The sequence below is a fragment of the Phyllostomus hastatus genome, unplaced genomic scaffold (genome assembly GCF_019186645.2).
Source record: "Phyllostomus hastatus isolate PE091 unplaced genomic scaffold, TTU_PhHast_1.1 phas_contig_38, whole genome shotgun sequence".
Classification (NCBI taxonomy): Eukaryota; Metazoa; Chordata; class Mammalia; order Chiroptera; family Phyllostomidae; genus Phyllostomus; species Phyllostomus hastatus.
Window position 1 is genome coordinate 22,561,860 of NW_025333869.1, and position 27,872 is coordinate 22,589,731.

Genomic DNA, 27,872 nt, shown 5'->3' on the forward strand with positions numbered 1-27,872 from the left:
ATGTAGGAACATATAATTTTACCACTTCCTCTTCTGGGTAGGAAAAAAATGATATCTAATATAATCTATGTAAGTTCCAAACTTTAAAAAATTAATCATTTTTAAATATGTGGATATAAATTTGAAATGTGGATATATATACATTTTTATTTTTAAAATATGTATCTTAATAGTTAAGATGGTAAAATTATACACACAATTTTATTTACATATAATATATAACTATATATAATATATAATCTTACCAACTTAACCATTGTGTTCAATTCAGTGACCTAAAATTCATTTACAATGTTGTGCAATCATCTCCACTATCCATTTCCAGAACTTTCTGCATTCCAGAAAGAAAGAAGCTTTGCACTCATGAACAGTAACTCCCAATTCTCCCTTTTCCCCAGTGCCTTATAACCACTATTCTAGTGTCTGTCTGTATGAATTTGACTATTCTAGGTACCTCTTATAAGTAAACCTCTGTAAAAAAATCCAATAGTTATTTATTGAAATATGGCTTATTTCGCTCAACATAATATTTTTAAGGTTTGATTATGTTGTATCATGTATCTTAGTTACATTCCTTTTTAAGGCTGAATAATACATTCCACTGTATGTACAATTGACACTTGAATAAAATGGGAGTTAGGGGCACCAACCCCACCCCCATGCTGTTGAAAATCTTCGTATAACTTTTGACTCTCCCAAAACTTAATTACTAACAACCTACTGTTGACCAGAAGCTTTACTGATTACACACAGTCAATTAACATATATTTTGTATGTTTCATATACTGTATTCTTACAATAAAGGAAGCCAGAGAAAAATGTTATTAAGAAAACCATGAGGAAGACAAAATACATTTATAGTACTGTACATTTTTATCAAAAAAGGAAAAATCCACATTAAGTGGACCTGCACAGCTCAAACCCATGTTGTCCAAGAGTGAACTGTATGCTCCAGGTTAAGTTCTGTTTATCTATTCATCTGTTGAGGTACAACATTTGGTTTGTTTCTAATTTTTGGCTATGTGAATAATGCTGCTACAAACATTGGTGTACAAATATTTGAATCCCTGCTTTCAGGTCTTTGGGGAATATAAGTAGAAGTGTACTTGCTAGATCATATGGTAATAATTTCATGTTTAACTTTTTGAGGAACCACTAAATTGTTTTCCACAGCAGCTGCAGCATTTCAATTCCCACCATCAATGCACAAGGGTTTTAAGTTCGCCACAACCCTGCCAACATTTGTTTTTTCCACATTTTTGACATTAGCCATCATACTGGGTGACAAATGGTATCTCATTTAGGTTTTCATTTGCCTATCTCTAATTATTAGTGATGGTGAGCATTTTTTCATGTTTACTGGATATCTTTTCTAGAGAAATGTTAAGTTCTTTGACTATTTTTGAATTAGGTTGACTGTTACTGTTTAGATATATATTCTGGATATTAATCCCTTATCAGATACGTCATTTATAAATATTTCCTTCCATTCTATGGGCTGTATTTTTCACTTGCTTGACAAGAGTCCTCTGATGTGCAAAATATTTAATTTTGATGAAGTCCAATTACCTTGTCTGTTTTGCCTGTGCATTTGGAGTCATTTTTTTAAGTGAAGACTATTTTGGTATCATCAGCATTTTCTGCAAACTTAATCATTGTGTGGCCTCTATTCTATTCGCATATATCTCTGCCAAACATTTAGCATTGTTTCTTGGTTTTATAAAAGTTTTTCATCTTTCTTTCACATATGTCTTACAAATGCAAGCTCTCTTTACAGAGTTTTCCGTGTGTTCCGCAGTGTTTTTTAAAGTTCCTCCCATTTTATTCCTAATTAAGGTCATTTGAGATTATAAAGTCATAATGAATTTTTGATGTTATTCAGTCCTCTCAAGTTATATTTATATCCAAAGTTTGATTCTTTGGGATCATATTTATCTTCTTAAAAGGTTCTAAAGTTTGTCTTCTTAAAGTCTAGAGCATTTATTTATGTATTGCCAATCTGACCTCTGACTACAAAGAACCCTAAACATCAATTTCTCCCCCAAATTCTCAGACTACCATGTCAATGACCAATTCTTTCATGTTATTTAAAGGGCTAGAGTAGCATTTTTCCTAGTTATTTCTTTACTCTTCAGAAAATAAAATTGGCAATAAGAAAATCTAAAACATAGATTTTAGTAAAATGAGACTTCTAGCAGATATCTAGATCAAGGCTTTACCAGTATTTTTTGCCATTATGTAAGTTTGTGAATCATCAAGAATATAGCATCTTATTTGACTTGTTAGTGCCTTGAGAGATATTCATACCATATTCTTACTAAAAGTCACCCAGGATGACTTTATAAATTATTTCCAGGTTAAATTTTATGTTATTCTAGGTAAACTATACAGTTATCTGATTTAGGTACAAAATCAGTGAATATAATCAAATTACGTTAGAACCACAGAATTACAATCACAATAGACTTCTGGGATAATTAATAGAATATCTTCACTTTATACATAAAGACCCCAAGACTAATGAAATTTAAGTGACATTGCCCAGGTCACATGAAGATACATACACCAAAGGTCTCTTTTTTCCCCCCATTTCCTGAATTTTTTAAGTATACAGGCTAAACAGAAGTTATAAATACAATGAACAAAAAATTATTTTCTACTAATTTAGAATTAAAGTATATTCTTGGTAAAAAGAAAAGGTTGCAAAGGTTTAACTGAAATTCCACTCATCACCATCAAATATGACATACAAATATTAGCAAAAAATGACACTATTAATAAAGAAATTCAATGCAAATTATAGCATTTACTCAGAACTTATTAAATTAAATAGATTCAAATTTTGAAGAGGTACTTAACTTCCTAAAACACTTATTTTGGACCAGATGTCTCTTCCCTTAATCCATGAATATTTCTGAGGAAGACATTATTTCCCAGTCAGAAAACAAATCAGTTCATGTCAAGGGCTTAGGATGCAGGGAAAGGTGCACTAAAAGGGGTGGTGAGGAAAGTGGTTTCTATCATGACCGTGGTCATGGCCATATGTGGCTTATGCATTTATAAAAGCTCATAGAAATGTACCATAAAAACAGTGGATTTTCTGTGTGAAAATTATAAACCTCAATGACCTAACTCTTTAAAAAACAATTTTTATTATGTAAGAAATGAGCATATACTGAAGGAAATACTGGAAAAATGAATTAGAGTGGTCCAAACTTAGGCAGTTTTGTTGCATAATTCTCAAATATGTTTATGCAAATGTTTCATTTTTATGTATGTATTTCTAAACTTATACCCAAACCAGAAAACAAAAAAACCCCCAGGTTCTTTAAAAAAAAAAAAAGAGTAACTTACCGTCTCATTTCCAAAAAGTATGTCAACATAGGGCATAACTTTCATCAATGGTTCCTTGTAGAACTGACTAATAAATGGTGCAGACAGGTTCAAAGAGAAAATTCTGTTGTTTTCAGCAGCACTGCGAGCCACTTTTAACACTGACTCAGGTGAAACAGTAAGAAAAAAGCCCTGGATAAAGACAAGAAGAAAAGTTACAAATGCAATCTCCCCAGAGTCACTCTTAGTGAGAACAAAAGAAATGATTTCTCAAAATAAACATTTCAGGCCAGAAGTGAATGTCACGAAATATTCAAGGTCCTATAACCAAGGAACTTTACCCAGTAAGGCTATCATTGTAAATTGAAGAAGATATTAAAAACTTCCCAGACAAGAAAAAGGTAAAGGAGTTTGTTAACACCAAACCAGTATAGCAACAGGTGTTAAAAATCTTGTTCTAAAAAGAAAAGAAAAACAGAGGAAAATAGTTAAAAAATAAAATGGAAATAAATATTCATCAATAATCACCTCAAATGTAAATGGCTTAAATGCTCCCACAAAAAGACATAGGGTAGCTCAATAGATAAGAAAAAAAGACCCATATATATGCTGTCTCCAAAAGACCCAACTGAGATCATAAGACACACACAGACTAAAAGTGAAGGGATGGAAAAAGATATTTCATGCAAATGGAAAGAGAAAAAAGATGGATAGCAGTACTTATAACTGACAAAATAAAGACTAAAACCAAGACTATATAGTAAGGGACACAGAATGACACTACCTTATGATAAAGGGAACAATCCAACAGGTGGATATAACCCTAGTTATGTACCCAACAAAGGAGCACCTAAATATGTAAAGCAAATCCTGAAGGACATAAAGGGAGAAACCGGTTGAAATATAGTCATTGCAGGGGATTTTAACACCCCATTGACTTCAGTGGGTAGATTCTCTAGATAGAAAATCAAAAAGGAGACAGTGGCCTTAAGCAATACACAAGGTCAAATACATGTAATTGATATCGTCAGAGCCTTTCACCCCCAAAAGCAGAATATACATACTTTTTAAGTGTGCACGGAACAGTTTCTAGGATGGACAACATGATAGGACATAAAACAAATAAATCTTAATAATTTAAGAAGACTGAAATCATATCAAGTATCCTCTTTGACTACAATGCTATGAAACTAGAAATCAATCACAAGAAGTACACTAAACACACACAGAGATTGAAGCTAATAACTTATTAAACAATGAATACTTAACAATGAGATCATGGAGGAAAAAGCTCAACAAATGAAATAAGAACACAACAATCCAAATCTTTGGGACAAAGGAAAAGCAGTCCAAAGAGCAATTCATAGCAATATAGGCCTTTCTCTCTCTCTCTCTCCCTCTCCCTCCTCTCCCTCTCCCTCTCCCTCTCCCTCTCCCTCTCCCTCTCCCTCTCTCACACACACACACACACACACACACACACGAAAAAGCTAAAAAAAATCCTAACTTTCCACTAAAAGAAACTTGAAAATGAACAACAAACAAAGGCCAAAGTGAGTAGCAGGAAGGAAATAATAAAGATCAGATCAGAAATAAATGAAATAGAGTCTAAAAAACAATAAAAAAGATCAATAAATCCAAGAGCCGGTTCTTTGAAAAGATAAACAAGATTCACAAATCTTCACCCACACTCATTAAGAAAAAAATAGAAAGGACCCAAATGAATAATATCACAAATAAAAGAGGAGAACTAACAGGCACCAAACAAATACAAAGAATTACAAGAAAATATTATGAACAACTACATGCCAACAAATTGGACAACATGGATGGAATGGACAAATTCCTAGAAACACACAATCTCCAAAAGTAAATCAGGAAGAATCAGAGAATCTGAACAGACAGAATATACCTAGTGAAACTGAAACAGTAATTCAAAAAATTCCCAACAAACTAAACTCCTGAACAGATGGCTTCACAGGTGAATTTTACCAAACATTCTGAGAAAAACAAACACCTCTCCTTCTCAAACTATTTGAAAAAATTCAGAAGGAGAGAAGACTCCCAAGCTCATTTTACAAGGCCAGTGTTATTCTAATTCCAACACTGGATAAAGACACTACGAAAAAAGAACACTGCCAGCCAATATCCCTGATGAACATAGATGATAAAATCCTTAACAAAATACTAGCAAAGCAAATACAACAATACATCAAAAAGATCAAACACCATGATCAAGTGGGATTTATTCCAGGAATGCAAGGTTGGTACAACATTTATAAAACAATAAATGTGATTCATCACATAAACAAAATGAAGTATAAAAAGTACATGATCATATCAATAGATGCAGAAAAATCATTTAGTAAAATCCAGCACCCATTTATGATAAATACTCTCAGCAAAGTGGGAAGAGAGAGAATATACATAAACATAATAAAGGCCATGTGTGACAAACTCATGGCCAGCATCATACTCAACAGGCAAAAACTATAAACAGTCCCCTGAAGTGTGAGAACAAGACAGGGATATCCACTTTCACCTCTCTTACTCAACATAGTACTGGAAGTCCTAGCCACAGCAATTGGACAAGAAGAAATGAAAGGCATCCAAATTGTAAAGGAAGAAGTAAAACTGACTCTATTTGCAGATGAAATGATACTGTACCGAGAACCCCAAAGATTCCACCCCAAAACTTATACAACTAATTAATGAATTCAGCAAAATAACATGATACAAAGTTAACATCAAGAAATCAGCTGCATTTCTATATGACAATAATGAACTATAAGAAAGGGAAATTCAGAAAATCCCATTTATGTTTGCTTCAAAAAGAATGAATTAACCAGGAATAAATCTAACCAAGGATGTAAAAGGCCTCCACTGAAGAAAGAAACTAAAGAAGATAGAAATAAGTGGAAGCACATACTGTGTTCAGGTATAGGAAAAATTAAAAAAATTAAAAATATCCATTCTACCCAAAGCAATGTATAGATTCAAGGCAATTCCTATCAGGTTTCCAATTATGCATTTCACAGAACTAGAACCAACATTTCACAAATTTATATGGAATCACAAAAGGCCCCACATTGGAACAGCAAATCTGAGAAAGAGGAACAAAGTTGGAGGAATCGTGCTACCTATGTCAAACTATACTCTAAGGCCATAGTAACCAAAACAGCATGGTACTGGCATAAAAACAGACATGTAGCTCAATGGCACAGAATAGAGAGCACAGATAAAACTCCACAACTTTATAATCAATTAATGTTTAACAGAGGGAGCAAGCATATATAATGGGCTAAAGATAATTTATTCAATTAATGGTGCTGGGAAAATTGGACAGATGTGTACAAAATAATGAAACTAGGCCACCCTCTTATGCCACCACAAGATTAAATTCAAAATGGATTAAAGACTTAAATGTTAGACCTTTAATCAAAAAATCATAGAAGAAAATATAGGCATAGAATCTCGAACATTGCTTGTAGTAACATTTTATCTGATACATCCCCTCAGGCAAGGGACACAAAAGGAAAAAAATTAAACAAATTGGACTACTTTCTCAGATTTGCTGTTTATAAAACATCTGAAATGAATTTTCAAGACCTAAAGATTTGAACTAGAAATTTTAAATAATGAGAAAATAATTTGGGAATGAAATATGAAAATATTTTAAATAAAATTTCATGTCAGGGAAGCTATATTTTAAAATACTATTTATTTATATCTGAAACATTAATAAAAGTCTTTAAAATATATCTATATTTTTAGATGAAAGAAAGCATAAGCAAAAACATGGATGCTTGTATAGGAAAATTGGTTTGAATGCTGAACAAGTGAGTGGAGGAATACATACAGGGCAGTAAACGAAAAGTTGGATAGGCCAGCTGGTTAAGCACACAAAGGGCTTTGAGTGGGTTAGGGGTGCATGATGGTTAATAAAGTTTTCCTTGAAAGAAAGAAGTAACGGCTTGTGAGAAAATTTATAGGAATGTTAATATGGACAGCAACAATTTAGCAAGTCAGCAAAAGTCTACATTTGGCTCTGTAAAAGGAAATTATATTGTGGGAGACAAATGAGAAGAGAGAAGACAGTTGAGATTTTGAATCAGGTTCTATCATTAATAGAAATACAACAGTCCAGAACAAGACCTGGCTTAGATGGAAATAAACAGTGTTTAATTGTGTTGATACTATATTTGAGGTGTTAAGTGATCCCCAACATATATCAGAATGTTGGCTTCAGGAGACAGCATGGAGTAAGGAGATGGTAAAAGAGGGGTTATATTATAATTACTGAAGAAAATAGAGGAAAAGAAGAGGGGAAAGAACAGAATGGAAAAGAACAAAAACTAGGGGATAGAGGAAAGGGAAAAAAAGTAAAGGAGAGAACAAAAGGAAGGCACATGAGGATAGAACTGACTAAAGAAAAATTGAACACAGGAAATTTCAAGAAGATACTTAAAGCTACCCAATGCTCTTAATGGGTAGGGAAAGAAAGGACTGAGCAAAAGCCACAGGATTTGATGAGTAGGAGAAAGTACTTGTGGTGTGAAGGTAAAAAGAGACAGTTGTTAAAGAAGAAATGAGAAAGTAAGGGTAAGGATTATAAATCACTTTGGGAGATTTATCAGTGAATAATAATAAAATCATCTGAGATTTACTGAGAAATTCTTGTGTTCCAGGTACAATACTAAAAGCTTTATGTATATTAACTCAGTTATTATACTTTTTCCTTACATCAAACCTATGAGGTGGATACTGTTATTATTCTTATTTTATGAATAAAAAAGGCAAGATAGGAAAGTTAAGAAATGTCCCTCAGGTCATAATTTATTTGTGATGGAGTTCGTTTGGATTCAAATAGCTCCAGAGATAATGCTCCCACTTTGAGTAGACAGTAGAGAAGAAAAGAACAGAAAGATAGTTGTAGTTGAGAAAGAGAAGTGGAAGCATTATTAAAAAGGAAGCAACAAAGAAAGTTTGAACATTTTGACTTTTCAACGAAAAGGATCTAGTGGAGAAAGAGAAGAATAAAGAAGCAAGAGGGAGGAAAATAATTAGAGCAAGGAACTAGAGGAAGTGAGGGCAATGGGAACCACAAGGGGAAAAGAGCAGCTTATAAATGGAAGAGTAACTTCGAAAATTTAAAGGAAACTTCATTTAAAAGTTACAAAAAAGCTATTGAAATATTCACTTATAACTAAGGGACTAACAATTTCCATCATGCAAACTTAAAAAAGTTTTAAAACAAAAAAGATATTTTCTATTACTTTTAATTTTAAAAAAGATTTATTTATTTTAGAGAGACAGGAAGGACTGGAGAAAGAGGGAGAGAAACATTGGTCAGTTGCTTCTCTTACATGCCCCAGCTGGCACTGAACCCACAACCCAGGTCCTGACCTGGAATTGAACTGGTGACCTTTTGGTTGACAGGACTACACTCAACCAACTGAGCCACACTGGCCAGGGCTGTTACCTTCCATTCTAAAATTGAATACTGAAAAGTTAATTTTGTAGCAGGAGTCATGTATACTGGGATTTATCTTTGAAGGGTATACTGCCCCTATAAATTCTGAGATATTAATAGATTGTTTTATAGTATAATGGTCTTTTATTATTTTAAGGTATTGGTAATAAAATTCTTTCCTATCACAAAACATATTTTATCATCATTTAAAAATTCCAATCCATTAATTCTTACTAATATTCAATTGTTCTAAAAGGTAACAAGTCTTCATCTTAGGTAACATTTTTAAAGTGTTTACATCTTACCTTTTTAACCAACTACCACACCATTTGCAAACTATAAGCACCCAAGCTGCTCCCTGTGCTATTTCTCTCACTTGGAGAATTAAAACGAACAGTTTATATAGCATCTTGTCTCCATAGTAATATATATGTACTTGCTTTTTAGTCTTTCCTTTAATGAGGAGAGTTTAAAGCCCCCCAACTCCATTTCTCCCCAAACTGTTCCAGCATGAAATAAAAACCTCCCAGAGCTAGCATTCTGCCAGCTGTGGATTAACCACAGACAGCCATAGAATGGTCTACATAAATAGTAACCTGGTCAAATAATTAGGCTTCTCACCAACTTCAGACTGAAAATTTGATCTGTGCTAAAATACATCTGATTGTAATTTACGGTACAGAACAGTATGCCCCTGGAGTCTAAATTTGGCCTCATTCCAAATGTGTGCATGTTGTATGTGTGTTTTACTTTAAAATGCAACACAAGAGTATTGTGATGTGGACAGTAAAACTTCTATTTTGTAAATTTTATAAAGAATATACAAAAAACTATAAGCTTTTAAGTGGGGCAAATTCACAATTTAAATTAATTCCATTTTAAATGGTCTCTTATTTTCTTTAAGTAAATATTTAGTATTTAAACAATTTAGGATTTGTGCTCTGTCAGAGTGCAAAGACTTAAAATTGATGCCAACCATAATTTTTCTTCCTAGATTTATATCCTTTGCTAGGCCACATGTTCCAGACTGTAGTATCACCGAAAACAAAAACAGTACCATTATAAAATTTTTTCCCCAAGTGTTAGATTTGTGATAAAAACAGGCCAATAGTTTATATGGCTATAGTTTAGAAAAATAACTTTTTAATAAGAAAATCTTGTGATTTTTAAAATTAAGGATTTCACTATACAACTTAAACCTTGTTACTCTTTGTCCCTATGAGCAACTAAGAGTAAAGTGAATTATAACACTTAGAAGTTGGATAATGTTAATCAAAATTGAGAATCAAGCGAGACAGTTTTATCCATTAAAGTGGAAAACAAAACAAAAATGTGAGAGTAGGAGAGTTGGGGGAAGACTAAGGCAGAGCCAGAGGACCATTTCAGCAGAGCCAGACTTAATGTTTGGAAATCTCAAATACATAGATTTGTGATCTGACAACTCTAAGGATTTTTCAGGGTGGTTTAAACACAGGAGAATGGAAGACATTAAGCTGTTTAATATACTAAAAGGAGATGAATTGCTCATTTTGCTTTTTACCAGAGTTTAATTCAGGGTGATCATTTGGGGTTCTTTTCAGCTGTCCTTATTAAAGAGCACAAACTATTTTTATTATTTCCATTAACAATTATCTGAGGAATAGATATGTATGCATGTACGTACACACCTATATAAATTTTGGGTATTTATAATCTTGGAAGTATAAGAATATCGATTCAAAAGCACGTAAAGCTACACGCAGTAACCATGCCTTACAATGAAGAACTGTGAACACACAGTGATTAAAAAAAAGTCCTTTGTTTAGAAAAATATTCTGAATACAACAGGGCAGGAATAGACCATATTATTTTTAAACATTCAGAACAGTGGATTTTAACCTATTTGGGTCTATCTAGACACACATATGCATAAAATTTTATATGCAGTGCCAGTAGGAGTGGGTCAGTAATCCCTTGAGGCTCATCTATAAATAATGGGTAAGCACTGGATTTGACTGAAGGTTAAGAACTTGTAATTTGGTTTCTTTTCCTGAAAATACAGAACCACATAAATGCCAGTTTGATTAAAGAGTTTTCTTTTTTAAAAAACATAGACAATCTATAATAAAACTGAAGTAAATATCAAACTTCTGGAGTGGGAATGACTTCCAAGCCTAGAGAGGGAAGATTAGCTGAAGATTTACTACACAAAAATTAAAACCTTTAGTCGGTTGTCTTCCATTCCCAGAGGGGAGATGGTGGGGGAACAAACAAAGAACCAGGGAAAATGTCTACATAAGTAAGAGCTTTAAAGTAGATTAAAAGTTAAACAAATATTAGGACAGCAACAGATAAACCATGAACATGAAAAAGTATTCCACAGAGAGTAAGGTAAATACACAAATAAATAAATACATAGACAAACATTCCTCTCTCACAGTTTGAGAAACAGCATGGTAGTACTCAATGATGAAGAAAGGTTTGGGAAATTAATCTAGTACTACGACTGGTGGGAGTGCAACTAACACTATTTTTCAGAAAATAATTTGAAAATTTACGAGAAACCATAAACAAAATCATATCCTTTGGCCCAATAACTGTACTTCTGAATTACCTTATGAAATTAATCTAAAACATGGGAAAACATACATTCATGAATGTATCAGTATACTATTTATTTCATTGAAAATATGGAAGCAATATAAATATTCAATGACAGAGAAATAAATAGTCCAGTAATGACTGGCATATAGACCTATTCTAAACCTGGCTATTGATCATTTAAAATGTGGCTAGTCTAACTGAAGACCTGAATTTCAAATTTTATTTAATTCTAATTCATATATAAGGAACCACATAGAGCTAATAAAGCACCTGCAATGTGGTTAGTGTGACTGAGGAACTGAATTTATTTCCATTAAAAATGGAATCAGTGTAAAATATTTTTCTGTTAAACACAATTTTATTGTTTTGGTAGGACCACATTTCACTTTTTAACCATTGTCAATTTAGTGAATGAATTGACTATGTTATAAATGTAAAACAGACACCATTCCAAAGATTTAGTATGCTAAAAAGAAGATTTAAAAACATAATTTTACATGATTGTATGTTGAAATGAGAAATATTTCAGGTATATTAAGTTAAATAAAATATATTATTAATATTAATTTTACCAATTTCTTTTTATCTTTTTAATCAGGCTACTAGAAAATTTGTAATTGTATATGTGGCTTGTATTATATTTCCATTGGCTAGTGTTGCTCTAGAGAACAGTATGAAGATATTAAAAGTGTTATTCATGAAAAGGAAGTTGCAGAGTAGAAAATGTTTATGCTACACAAATGTTAAATGAAATAGAAGACATACAACTAGTGTGTACAAAATATGGTTATAAACTACATAAAATCAATTGGAAAAAAACTGGAAGAGAATATACCAAAAGTAAAAATGGCTGAATTTGAGTTTAAAGATTCTGGATAATTTGCCCTGGCTAGGTGGCTTAGTTGGTTGGAGCATTGTCCTATAAACCATAAAGGTTGCAGGTTCAATCTTGGTCAGGGCACATACCGAGTTTTAGGTTTCAAACCCTGGCCAGGTCACGTATGGGAGGCAACAGATCAATGTTTCTCTTTCATATCACTCTCTCTCTCTCTCAATTCAATAAAACATATCCTCATATGAGGATAAAAGAAACTATGAATTATTTAAATATTTTACAAATTTTAGAAATGTGGTTCAATTACTATTCTGATAAAAGTTGCTTAAAAGGTAAAAATATTTTGTTCACTTGCACAAACAAGAGATGTACATAAATAGTGAGAAGATTTTCAATAAGCAACAAACAATAAGAGCAGATAAACTGCTGGGAATAAGTCTACATTCTTCAAGTAGATAGATGGCTGAAAAAGGAACAAACTAACTATGAGATTAATGACTTTAGTAAATACAAATCACTATTCCTAGAAGCAAAGGTGAAAATAAAGAAAGGTGTGGTAATAAAAACTATTTGGACAACCAGAGAGCCCCACAAACCTAGACTAGCACTGGTGAGAGGGCTGAGAGTACCAGGTGCTGTGTCTCAAGATGTAACACTGATGTCTGTTCTAAAAAACATAACTAGTCTGTTTTCCATGCCATATCGAAAGTGCTACAGTAACACTAGTCAGAGAATGAGGTTGAGAGAATGAATAAATTATAAGTCAAAAATAACAAATTCAACATCAGATAGCATATTTTTCTTCCTCTTAATAGGTCTTACATATTTTGTAAATCTCCCAGAGAATGTAAAATGTATTTTTGCAGGAGTGGGAATTGAATATGAATTATGACAAAACATAGTTTATATTTGTTTATAAGGAAAATACTGACTTTGACAACCATTAAGGTAATGTATAAGTCATTTACAATCACAATGTTATGGTATGTAGTACTTTGTATCAATGGCAGCAATAGAACCACTGGAAGAAGAAAACCAGAACAAATATGCTAGTGAAAGCTGTAACGCTTATGTCACCACTGATGGAATATAATGCATCAATAGAATAGAATAATTCAATTAGATCATCCTGCCTATGTGGTTGCTTTTGGAAACATCAATGAAATTACCCATTTCACATATATTTTAATCTTTTTTTAAAATTTTATTTATTTATTTTTAGAGAGAGGGGAAGGGAGGGAGAAAGAGAGAGAAACATCAATGTGTGGTTGCCTCTCATGTGGTCCCCACTGGGGACCTGGCCCGCAACCCAGGTATGTGCCCTGACTGGGAATCGAACCTGTGATGCTTTGGTTCACAGCCCATGCTCAATCCACTGAGCTACACCAGCCAGGGCATATTTTAATCTTTTTAAGGACTAAAATGCTTGCAATCTTAATTATACCATGAATGTGGAAGTAAGCTTTTCTTTTGTCCAAAATAACCCCTCAAAAAGCATGTAATAGGAGGCAGCAAAACAAAGTGGAAAGAAGGTGGATCTTAGGGGGACATGTAGGAGCATATTTATCACAGCTTTACTGAAAGTGAGAGAAAGCGTGAGGCATCCTGGATGTCCATTTCTAGGGGAAAAGATAAGGAAAATGTGGTGAATGCACACTGTTCCACAGAAATTAAAAGCAATAAACTAGAAATATATACATCAGATTGGAAAACCTATATAGTTCATACTTTTATATATACATATTTATGTAAAATGTAAACACATGTGCACACATCTAAATCAAGATACATTTTCCAAGGACATAAGACTCATCAAACACATGAGCGTACCCCTGGTGGGGAAAGGAATGGTATGAAAGTGATATGAAAAATAATATAATAAAAGAGGAGCCCTGCCTAAAACAAATGATAATAATTTGACAAGATCTGAGAAGGATTCACTCAATTTTCAGCACCAGAGAGTTTAAACAAACAAGTACACTTATTTTTAACAGTTTTTCCAAACTTACTACTTATTAACTATGTGATTTTGGGTTACTTAACTTCTTTAGGCCTCACTGTTCTCATCTGAAAAACAGAAATAGTAACACCTATTCAAGGTTGCTGTGAGAATTAAATGAGTGCTTAATACAATGCCTGGCGTATCATATGAACTGCATACGTATTTAAATTTTATTAATATTATTTCTGTAGTAATAGCAAGAACATTAGAAAGTTTTGTTTTGTTTTATCCCTGAATGGTGGGTTTTATGTTACAGCTGTTAGTTACAATGCTGAACCAAAGTACGTTCTTTAACTTCAATATACAGTTTGGCATTTGCTTTGAAATACAAATACATAAAACAAAATCCATCATTCCCTTTACAAAAACTCTCCCTGCCTCCTCTCTCTCTCCTTGATTTAATCATCCTATATCCTGCTGACAGATTAATCACCCTAATCACTCTTCTTTTCCTAGTAAATTAAATCCAAATGCCTCACACTCCAGCATTCAAAGCTCTCCATAATATTCCACTTACATAGTAAACCAGCTATAACCTCTATTACTCCACAGCATATGTCTGTGCTTCAATCATACGGAATGATTTGCTTCTTCCAAATTTACTTCCTCCAGAAGTAAATCCATGTATCTGAAATACCCACTACCTCCACTTGTTGGAATTTTACCTGCATCAAGGCCCATTTAAAATCTAATTTCCAGCCCGTAAAGACTTACTGCATTCCCACTACTGTGTGTACTCACTCCTGTTTTAAACTCCATAATCTATAATGTTACAAAATAAAGAATCCTGAGTGTTTATTCATTTTACTTAATGTTATCATATAAGCACCTTGTATTTGTCTTACCTCTCTAATTTGACTGTAACCTTTGCTACAACACAAAGCACAGTGTACAGTGTACCAATAATTTAAAAATATCTGATAAATTTGTATTCAGATGCTACATATAATCTCACATAACTAAAGTGCTATTTAAAAAATAGCCTGCTACATTTTCACATGCTAAAGTAGGAGTGTATTCATGTTAGAGTTGGATAACTCTCTAGTTCAGAGGACCTGAGACTTTCTGAATTCACAGAACTCTTAGTGTGTAAATAATTTTTAATGGTGCCCTAAGAAATACCCAACAGTTCTGTTTTTTTATTGTTGTTTTAATCACAGCCAAACAACTGAGGAAGTATTGCACTATAATCTTAACAATATTACACCTGGTTTAAAAATTAATATGTATAAATTTAAAAAATTACTACATTAAAAAATAAACCAAAATATTTTACTAATGTGATATGGTGCTTCACACCTCTTCAAGACTGGGATTTGAATTAAATAGTGCAAACCTCGTTCCCTGCTCCGCACTGCTTTTCAGGAGACGTGTGTGTGTGTGTGTGTGTGTGTGTGTGTGTGTGTGTGTGAATCACAGCAACTATTCCCAAAGATAGGACATTATCCCAAAGGAATGTACTGCAATTTAATGTTGAAACTGTGCATTACCCCAAGATAAAATATTCTATGGCACTCTTCTGAGTTTGCTGTAGTGCCCTGGGGTATCTTGGTACACAGTTTGGAAACTATAATTTTAGTTGAAGAAAATGCCTTGACAAGAATTTTTAAGAGAGCTAAAGCTCTTCTTGGCTTCTTGGCTTTAAAACATGGGAGTAATTTCTGCCTGAGGTAGCAGAACTAAATCCGAGTGTAGGGGTAGCATTCTGGAGGGCAGAGGTGAGGATTCCATAAAGAGATGGACCCTGACTAGCTAGATGATGCAGTGGCACTCCCTAACAACTTTAGTGAATTTGATAAATAGCAATAAATTTTTGTTTCCTATCCTATGTAGTGTTATAATCCCTTCTTATTAACTTAAACTTTCCATAAAAATGACCTCTTTATCTCCCAAATATGTGTAAATAATTTTTACTCTTCTGCTCAATGAAGTTTAAATCTAACAACTATTATATTTGTCACCAAATCCAGTGTCTAATGTCCTATTAATTTTAACTGTATAGCAATTTGCAACTCTGCCATCTTTCCTATTAATACAACATTAGCATTAATTTCCCATTAATACAACCCTCATTACTTTGTAAACACTATTGCAACAGTTTCCTGTTTTGGCAAAGCTCTTCTGCTCAAAAATATTAAGTGTCTCATTTCCTAAACAATCTGTCTAAAGTTCCTGACATGGCATTAAAAATTCTCTAAATCTGACAGCAACTGATCTTTCCTACATTATCTCTGATGCTTCATCTTCATGAAACCCTTAATCTGACTACAAGGGGCTTCTACCTAGCCTACTCATACTTACAGATCTCATATCTACCTGTCTTTTCCTTTGCTGGTAATTTTACTCCTCTAGATTCTGTTCTTCACGTCCCATTAGGTCAACAAAAGCAAGCATTGGCAAATGTTTCCTGTTTAAAGGCTCAATAGCAAATATTTTAGGTTTGTGGGGCATATGATCTCTATTGTTGTTATAGCACTTAAAGTAGCAATAGACAGTACATTAAAAGAGTAAGCATGGTGTGTTCCAATAAAACTTTATTCACAAGAACAGGAAGTGAGCCAAGTCTGGCCCACAGGACATACTTTGCTGACCTCTGAATTAAAGGTACAGAAGGAAATTAAAACCACCACTCACACAAAAAGAATGTTGGAGAGGATATTAACAGGAAATCCAATGTAGGGAGGTAATGAGAGTTAGCTTCCTCTTAATAGTGGGTTGGCCAAAAAGTTTTTGTTTTTTTTTTCTGTAAAATGGCTCTAATAGAGGCTAGTTTTCTTTAACTTCATTTGAAACAATTTTCTTACATTGTATTGTGACAGCTGTCATATCAGCATGCATTTTAAAAAATTTATCAAAATTGGTGAATTGCTGTGTAGCCATTTTAATATTGAAGATGGAAGAAAATATGCAACATTTCTAACATATTATGCTTTATTATTTCAAGAATGGTAAAAACACAACTGAAATGCAAAAATCGATTTGGGCAGTGTATGGAGAAGGTGTTGTGAATGAACATGTTAAAAATGGTTTGCAAAGTTTCGTGCTGGAGATTTCTCGTTGGACAGTGCTCCAAGGACGGGTAGATAAGTTGAAGTTCATAGCCATTAAATTGAGACATTAATGAGAACAATCAATGTCCTAACAAGCAGGAGATAGCTAACATACTCAAAATATCCAAGTCAATAAAATGAAAATGAAAAATGTGTCTTTTATTTTATGGAAAAAACTAAATGGACTTTTTGGCCAACCCAATAATAAAGAGCATGAAGATATCGAAAATTAAAGTGGGTTTAGAGAGAAGGAAACTATGTAATTATATTTCTTAATGTCTTCTCTTGAAATGAGAACATCTATTTTCTGTGACTAGCACTAAATCAACACAAGTCCCTTACATTTAGTATAACACCCTATTTCCAGAGAGCACTGTGTTATCTTGTTTTAGTTGCTGCTGCTCTGCATCTCCACCCCTCAATCCCATTCATTGCTTCTCCCTAGATGCATCTGAAGACAACTACTGAAACAGATCCTCTAGCACCCGGGAGCAGGACAGGATCATTTATATAACTTTTATACCTTGCATGGTCTTGTCTATTGGAAGAAACAAAAATTTGTCAAGTGGTTAAATGTAGTAACTGATTTTCTTGAAGACAACTTTTGAATTTTTAATTGGAGTAGTGTATCTTCCTAAAACATTAAAAACAACAACAGATAAAGCAGCATGTGATAGTTAAAACAATGACTGATAGAAATTCATATATTCAAATTCTGATCTAGGTTTTATTAGACAAGCTATTTTGAAACAGTTGAGTGATATATTTAATCTTGATGCAACTGAGTTTATTCATTTATAAAAACAGAAAGGAGATTGTGTGGATGATCTTCAGAGGCCCTTCCATCTCAAAAATTCTAGAATTCAGTTAGATTTTAAATAAACTGATCTTTAAAAAAACTGTAAAATTCTCAGAACAGAATTAACCATTTTACAGCAAATAATTAAATGCCATTTAATACATTCACAATATTGTGCAACCATTACCTCTACCTAGTTTCAACACATTTTTGCCACCCCAAAAAGAAACCGTATACCCATTAAAAAGTTACTCCACATGGCCCCTACCCACTGGCAACCACCAATTGGTTTTCTGTTTTTATATATTTACTTGTTCTGGATATTTCCCACCACTAAAATCATATATTACATGATCTTTTGTGTGGTTTCTTCCACTTAGCATAACATTTAAGTTTTCCACATTGTAATACATAATATATTTATTCCTTTTTGGGCCAAATAATATTCCGTTGTGTTCCACAATGTGTTTATCCATCTATCTGGTTATGGACATCAGAGTTTTTTCCACAACAGATTTTTTGCATAGTATTTATAAAAGTAAATAAATAACACAAACATGTACGTATCAAAAGTGTACTTCAGAACTGATTTGAAGGGAAATTCTGAGGACAGAGTATTTTTTATCCAGAATTTAACAAGTCTCAGTGAGTGAAAAAAGCAATTAACTTTACCTGCTGATACATATAACTAATTCACTGAGGTTTTAGTAAAAACTTTAAAAACACAAAATCTATCTAACATTAAAAAGTTTATGAAATACATGGGAATTTAGCTCTGCATTAGAGGTAACAGGGAACACAAGTGATCTTTAAGAGCCTACACTGAGAGGGTTATTCCTTTTGGCCATATTTATCTTGAAGTAATCTAAGTAGTTAACTAACGGAATGCAAAAACATGATTTATTCCCATTACTACTGGACACAGTTGTTTTAAATCTGAGTTCAAGAATGGCAAAAATGCAACTATTTGTTTGAGTAATTGTTACCGCTTTCTGAAGTTTGTATTGTTTATTTTTATGAAAGTATCACTTTATAAATAGAAAATGACTAGGCTAAAAGCTATTGTTTTACCATTCTAAGTGGTCATTTGATAAAATCCAAATTTCAAACCATTTTCTGTGTCATAAAAAAGAGCTAAACTGTCAGCAAATGCACTTATATTGACCTTGATATTTTCTTCTTAGGTGCTGCCAGCACACTGAAAGAAAGGATTGATTGTACACTTGAACAATTTCTTTACTGCTGAAGCAAACCCTGATTGCTGCTGGATTAGCATCTATCTGCTCACAACGGTAGCACAAGAAGTCAAAAAGGTAGATGCCCCTTTACAACAGATATGAAACCTTCTTGACATCCAAAGCTCTTTGTATGTTAATTATATTTTTCAGATATCATATATTACTTAGACACTAATAGTCTTCTGGATATTAAGTTACATGATTTGCTACAATTTTTAAAATAAGAAAAGTAACAAAAATGCATCATTAACACTGATATAGGATGATAGGTCTGAAAGTGTAATTCCTGAATTAGCAGCTACAGTTTCACTGGGAGCTTGCTAAAAGTGAAAATTTTTGGTCCCAACCTAGAACTATGGAATCAGAAACTGTGGGTGGGACATAGCAATCTGTGTTTTCACAAGTCCTCCAGGTGATTTTGATGTATGTTAAAGAATGAAAAACACTGATATGGAATAATGAATTATCTACTCATTATCTTTAGGACTTTTATTCAGCATAGAGGAACTCAAAATCTTTATGAAGGTGGTGAAAAGGGGGTGAACTACAAAATATATAAATCTGCTGTGGGGAGGAAAAAGAGGTGGTATTTCTTTGTTCCAAGAGATAGTTCTAGTATTATTGAAATAAAAAATTAGAATTCATTTTCCTGCAACTATTACACTAGTCTGAACACAGCCATTCTGCTATTATTTAGTCTATATATTAGGTTTCCAAGTTATTCCCCATGCTAACAGCATATAGCAGTTTAAACTATTTGATCTATTAACCCATTTTGCAGATGAGAAAATTAAAGCCCAGAGAGGTTGCCCAAGCTCATTCAGCTAATAATTTGAGGAGAGACTATAACTCCAGTCAACTAACTCATATGTCCGCTTATTTGTTTATATGTACCCCTATCATATTTCTCAATTAATAAGACAACTTAAAAAATGATCAGGGAGACTATATCAGAATAGGTTAAGTTTTGGGGGAAAAGAAACATGGCACAGGGGTTTTGTGTTAGCTCTGAATTTGCTCTAAGTTTTTTTTCTTGACAGCCAAAGCAAAAAGTAAGACATCCAGTTATCTAGCTTTCATTTTTGAAAAGATGAAAAATATCCCTTTCATATGAGAAATGAAAGGGATATTTTTATCCCTGATTCTAAAATACACTTCTCATATGGTGCTTAAAATATTGAATACTGATTGATACAGGAGACTATGCTGTCCTCAACCACTTTTCAATACTAAGTTCAGTCTATTTACTATTTATATACTGTAGCATTTGTCAATGAAAAACTAAGGCATTGATATCAAAACAGCTCAGTAAAAGTAACGCAGATGAGGATAAAGACCAAGCAAATAGCTTTCTGATGGTCCTAGCCTAAAATGTGGTGTTTTTAGAGAAAAGGAAAGACTGTATGTTCCTAAAATAACTATCAATATCAATTCTCTCAAGTAGGGTGAAAAACAGGTGATAGTAGACAATTTGAGGTTTAATTTTGGTAGGATTCGTCTCATTTGGTATATGTTCCATAATCCCATGCCACCAACTATATTATGTTTTAAAATTAATCAATTTACTTATCATGGAAATCTCATTAGGAGTAAAACCTTTATGATTTACATGTAGTAAACACTAACCTAAGGGGATGTACTTTACTATTCTAGTAACATAATTTGCTCCAATAACACTTTCTCATAGAGGTCTTCATTAACTATTCTAGGCAGTACTACAACCTCCTCAACCTTGTTAATTTTATTTGGCTTTACTTATTTATTTTAAACACAAAATTTATCACTACCTAACACTGTATTATTCATTCAATTATTTATTTTATTCTTCAATTATTTATTTTATTCTTTCTCTCTACTACTAGAATGTAATATCTATAAGGGCAAGAACAAGTCTAGTCAGATTAGAGAGAAAGGTAGAAGAGATGACATATAAAGTTAAAGCATTGAAGCTTCGATTCCCAGTCAGGGTACATGCCTGGGCTGCAGGCCATGACCTCCAGCAACCGCACATTGATGTTTCTCTCTCTCTCCCCCCCTTCCCTCTCTAAAAATAAATAAATAAATAAAATATTTTTTTAAAAAGTTAAAGCAAATTAATTTTAAGAATATCAGGTGGCTGAAGCAATGGTTGCCACCTAAATCGTGTCTTCTTTCAAAACAATACAGAACAAGGATAGAAAATAAATCAGCAAACACACATACACACAAACACACACAAACACCCTGCCTTCAGCATGACTTGAAAACAAAAAAGAATGCCCCACGTTGAAAATACCTTCAAATAAAAAGAGAAAAATCAAATTCCATTGCAAGGTCTCTTATATTCATGTCCCAGTCCCAACTCCATCATGTACCAAAAGTAGTTTGAGAAAAACTGTTGGGTAAAGAGAAGGACGCTGATAACTGGGACTAAGGTAAATTGAAACCACTGTCAGAAAGATGATGTCCATCCTAAATATGAAAATATTAAATAGGTATTCAGGTAGATCAGAGGAACTTCAATGTGTACAATTTTGAAGGGGCACTCTTTAAAATGCATTCTTCCTGTGAGAGAAATGTCAAAAAATAAAAATAAAAAAGTCCTTTTGACAATTTAATCATGATGAAAAAAATAATCAAAAGGGGGAAAATTAGGGTTTTGAAACAAAGCACAAAGTTGGAGAATTGACAATCCCTATCCTCACCTCTTCTCAAACAAGTCCACTAAAACATCTGCACTTTGATACACAAATGGAAGAGGGCACTATTATACTAGGAATCATTTAAAGCACAATAACACACACACATACACAACCTGAACAAGAAAAAGGTTAATAGAAGGCCAGAAAAACATCAGTAATGAAAATCAACACATTAACTGAGGAAAACACCAAGGAAAACCAATTACAAGGCAAAAGAAAGTAAGACAGGACCGCAAATCAAATTAAATATACTCAAGGATGCATTTGAAGATATGAATACCACCATGAATCTGAAATTCAAAAACTAAAAACAGAAACAAGCAAAACAACAGAAAGAGATTTCATTGAGCTCAAGAAAGAAAAAGGAAGACAAAGATAAAATCACCTTAAAAGAGAATAAATTACAGAGTGCCCAAGGAAGAATAAATTCACAAGAAAATGTACTATGGAACACCATAAAAAAGTAGGAAAGGAAAAGTAATAAGGAAGTAAAAAGAGTCGGAGAAAAATTATGGAAATAGAAGACAGGGTAAGTAGGAGTAACATTCATACTTTGTGAGTTCCTAAAAAAATGATAAAAGGAAACGGAAATACTGTTTAAAACTATGATCCCAGAAAACTTTTTTAAAAAGTAAGAGATAATGAATCTATGCATTAAAAGGGCCTGCCAGTTACCTGGAAAAATTAACCCACAATGAATAAGCTGGAGGTATATCAGAGTAAATCTGTATAGATTTGAAGAATAAAGATAAAATCCTCCAGACCTCCACATAGAAGAATCAAATAATTTATAAAGATAAAATAATTAGACTGGTATCAGACTTTTCAAAACAAACACACAGACTTCCAGCCAAGATGGAGGCATAGGTAGACACACTGTGCCTCCTCGCACAACCAAAAGGAGGACAACAACAATTTAAAAACAAAAAACAACCAGAACTGACAAAAAAAAATGGAAATGTATGGATGTCCCACAACCCAGGAGTTAAAGAAGACACATTTGTCCAGACGGGTAGGAGGGGCGGAGACGGGCAGCCAGGGTGGAGAGGACTCTCGGCAAAGCGGCAGTAGAGAACTGGTCCGGCAAGGCGTCACCTGGCAGGCCAGGAAGGCGAGGCTGGTGGAGCAGGGGGTCCCACACTCACTGGCGGATAAACTGGGAAGAATACCTAGGAAGCGACACAGACCTAGCAACCCAAGGCCCCAGTCGGGGAAATAAAGCCTCAAATCACCAATTAACAAAACCTGTGGGGGTTGAGGTGGAAGCGGGAGAAACTCCCAGCCACACAGGAAAGTTCATGGGAGAGACCCACAGAGTCCTAGAATGTACACAAACCCACCCACCCAGGAATCAGCACCAAAAGGGCTCCGTTTGCTTGGGGGAAGCAGTGGAAATGACTCAAATCTGGCAGAGAGGGGAGCAAGTGCCATTGTTCCCTCTTGGACCTCTGCCCCACATACAGCGTCACAACACAGCAGCCTGGGTTGCCCACCCTGATGAACACCTAAGGCTCCACCCCTTATACATATTGGTCTTCCTAGACAAAAAAAAAAAAAAGGCCCAAATGAAAGAACAGATCAAAGCTCCAGAAAAAATACAACTAAGCAATGAAGAGATAGCCAACCTATGAGATGCACGGTTCAAAACACTGGTAATCAGGATGCTCACAGGACTGGTTGAAATTGGTCACTAATTAGATAAAAAAATGAAGGCAATGCTAAGTGAAATAAAGGAAAATGTACAGGGAACCAATAGTCATGGGAAGAAAACTGGGACTCAAATCAATGGAGTGGACCAAAAGGAAGAAAGAAACAACCAAACAGAAAAGAATGAAGAACAAGAATTCAAAAAAATGAGAAGAGGCTTAAGAACCTCCAGGACATCTTTAAACATTCCAACATCCAAATCATAGGGATGCCAGAGGAGAAGAGAAAGAGCAAGAAATTGAAAATTTATTTGAACAAATAATGAAGGAGAACATCCCCAATCTGGCAAAGGAAATAGACTTCCAGGAAGTCCAGGAAGCTCAGAGTCCCAAAGAAGTTGGACCCAAGGAGGAACACACCAAGGTACATCATAATTACATTACCCAAGATTAGAAACAAAGGGAGAATCTTAGAAGCAGCAAGAGAAAAGGCTACAGTTGCCTACAAAAAAGTTCCCATCAGACTGTCAGCTGATTTCTCAAGAGAGACCTTACAGGCAAGAAGGGACTGGAAAGAAGTATTCCAAGTCATGAAAGGCAAGGACCTACATCCAAGATTGCTCTATACAGCAAAGCTTTCATTTAGAATGGAAGGGCAGATAAAGTGTTTCCCAGATAAGGTCAAGTTAAAGGAGTTCCTCATCACCAAGCCCTTATTATATGAAATGTTAGAGGGATTTGTCTATGGAAAAGAAGATAAAAATTATAAACAGTAATATGACAGCAAACTCACAGTTATTAACAACAACATCTAAAACAAAAACAAAAGCAAACTAAGCAAACAACTAGAACAAGAACAGAATCACAGAAATGGAGATCACATGGAGGGTTAACAGGGGAGTGGGAGGAGGAGAGGGGAAAAAGATACAGAGAATAAGTAACATAAAGGGTAGGTAAAAAATAGACAGGAGGAGGTTAAGAATAGTATAGGAAATGTAGAAGCCAAAGAACTTATACGTATGACCCATGGACATGAACTAAAGTGGGGAAATGAGGGTGAGAGGGGGTGTGCAGGGTGGAGGGGAGTGAAGGGGGGGAAATGGGACAACTGTAATAGCATAGTCAATAAAATATATTAAAGAAAAAACCAACACACAAAGAAAGGCAGCAATGGAGCAGCAAAATTTTAAAAACTCAATGAAGGGAACAATCAGCCAAGGATTTCTATATCCAGCCAAGTTGTCCTTTAAAAATGAAGGCTATAGAAAAACAGTTTTCAATGCAAAGAATTTAGGGAATTCTGTACTCATCTGTCTTTCTGAGGAAACTATTAGAGGAGTTTTAAAATGATAGTAAACATTTAAAAATATATACATGTACATTTATGACTAAAATAAAAATAAGAATAAAAAAGGAGTGTACAAATTTTATTTGCTGGTATAAAATAGAAATAGTGTAACTAAAAAAGAAAAAAAGAGAAGAAAACAGAATAACCTTAAGAGCTGTTATATAGATAATAGATGAGAGTTAAAGAGTCTGACTAAAACAGATAAACCAGATAGAAAAGTTAAATAAAGTAAGAGGACTTAGAAAAGGACATTTTAAAAGTTGTAAGTGTAGCCTGGCCAGGTGGCTCAGTTGGTTGCAGCATTGTCCCATACACCAAAAGGCTGTGGGTTCAATCCCCAGTTGGGGTGTGTACTGGAGGCAACTGATCAATGTTTCTCACACTGATGTTTCTCTCTCTTCTTCTCTCTCTAAAATCAATCAACATATCCTCAGGTGAGAATTTTTTTAAAAGGTAAAAATATGTTAAGTATAAAGGTAACCACTAATAAAAAAAACAGTAAACACACACACAAATATATTTTTAATTTAATAAACTATATTTTTCACAGGTGAACTAGGCAAATGAATGGAGTGATACCATTCAAAAAGGCATTTCTCTTGTGTTTAAGCAGGACCACACATGCTCAACAAGCAATGAATATCATTGTTTCTGGCAAATAATGGGTGATTAATAAATGTATATGGAAATGAGATGAATCTTCATTTATGGCCAAATGTTAATAGCATATTATTATTTCAATCTAGAAGTACTATTAAACATAATGCCATGCCTTTGCTCTCATCAAGCAGAATATTATCTATCTCTGATTATAAAATATTGTTGACTACTAAATACTTATTTAAATGGGTTAGATTATTTAAAAGTCAGAGATTGAGAAAAACTTAATTTACTATAGCTATTTCTACCTATTGATAGATTTTAATGAGAGATCATTGAAAAGGATGAAATTCATTTTAAGATAGCACTTCTGATGCCAGAGTATAGACATTTCTGCACATACTGTTCTCAAAATTACCTCAAAACAAGGTAGAGGATGAGAAACTAAAACAAAATTCCTTTATGAATAAAACTGGAAGATCCCGACAATCATAGATTACAGTATGTGAAGGCAGAAAGCACACAGAGAACTGGTATCTAGAACAGCAGATTAAAGAAAGCTGAAGTACAAATGCCTACACAGAAGGAGATTCCAACAAGAAATAAGCTGAGTCATCCAACAAACCCTGGGAAGTTTGGAGGAGGTAGAAGTGGGTGTCAGTGGGGCTTCAAATTACAGAAGATGATGAAGAGTTGAACTTTCAGATTCCCATTCATACCCATATAGCCTGCATTACTGCTGTTTCTCTTCTCTACAACTAATAAACCTTCGATGGGGAGACATTTTAAGACTATGCAGCCCTGGCTGATGTGGCTCAGTGGACTGATTGCTGGCCTGTGAATCAAAGGGTCACCAGTTGGATTCCCAGCCAGGGCACATTCCTGGGTTGTGGGCCAGATTCCCAGTAGGAAGCATGCAAAGGCACTACACATTGATGCTTTTCTCTTTCTCTTTCTCCCTTCCTTCCCATCTCTCTAAAAATAAGTAAGTAAGCCCTGACTGGTGTAGCTCAGTGGATTGAGTGTGGGCTGTGAACCAAAGGGTCGCCAGTTCAATTCCCAGTCAGGGCACGTGCCTAAGTTGCAGGCCAGGTCCCCAGTACAGGGCGTGTGAGAGGCAACCATACACTGATATTTCTCATCTTCTCTTCCCATCTCTCTAAAAATGAATAAGTAAAAAAATCTTTAAAAAATGAAATTAAAATAAATAAGTAAAACCTAATAAAAATAAAATAAATGGCTTCAGAAGCAAGGTCTTCAGGCAAATAAAAAATAAAGCAAGTTGAAAATTACTATTACCTGCTCTAAAATACAACATATATAGAGTAAAAGGCAAGAGTCAAGTATTGTAAAGCAAATCTTTTAGTAGAAACCTTTTTTTAAATTAAGGTGGCAGCATCTTAGTAATTGCTGAATCTTAGTAATGGTTAGATGGGGATTCATTAGTATTTTTGTATACTATTAAGCAAACATACTTTGTGTATGTTTGAGAAATTTTATAATAAATTAAAAATTTAAGATAATAAGATGCAGCAAGTAAAGACATTTTATTCACTTAGCACTCACTGTGTATCTTTCCTGTACCAAACCCTGTGAAAAAAGCACTATGTGGTCTTTCTTTTAAATTAGAACTATCAAGACTTTTATAAATAGCTTGAATAGTTAAGGGAGGTTTTTAATCTCTGTGTCAATGTTAAGCTGATATAGTACTTAATATTTAACTGACAACTGTTTGTATATTATCAAAATCTTACTATTAGAATTTTTTTATTTTATTTATTTATTTTTAGAGAGGGAAGGGAGGGAGATAGAGAGAGAGAGAGAGAAACATCAATGTGCAGTTGCTGGGGGTCATGGCCTGCAACCCAGGCATGTACCCTGACTGGGAATCGAACCTGCGACACTTTGGTTCTCAGCCTGTGCTCAAGCCACTGAGCTACGCCAGCCAGGGCTAGAATTTTATATTGTCATTATTTCGGGTGATTTAATGTACATTTTCTAAATAAAAAGACATTCCATTCCATAGAGAAGTACACAAGTAAAAATTAAAATAATCACAGACCTATGGATGCCAATTTGATCTAACACCTGATATCTCAGTGTGTACGGCACTATTTCCATTTTGGAAAGCAATCTGTGAGTTACTAAGGGAAAAAATCAACAGAATTTTCAAGCTAGAAGAAGCTTTTAGGATCATCTTACTCAACCCTACCAGGAGAAAACTAAGACAAAGATAAAATACCTGACTTGTCCAAAGATTTTTTTTTTAATTAAACACACACAT

General features: G+C 33.9%; 1 protein-coding gene across 2 annotated transcripts in view; it reads right to left on the reverse strand.

Annotated features, from left to right (window-relative positions):
• The window catches only part of ADK (adenosine kinase), a 576,611-nt gene that overhangs the window by 176,774 nt on the left and 371,965 nt on the right, over positions 1-27,872 (reverse strand). For both annotated transcript variants that reach the window (XM_045842324.1, XM_045842325.1), the window contains exon 7: positions 3,355-3,525. In XM_045842324.1, the coding sequence (XP_045698280.1) occupies positions 3,355-3,525 (171 nt within the window). The remainder of the gene's footprint in view (positions 1-3,354; positions 3,526-27,872) is intronic.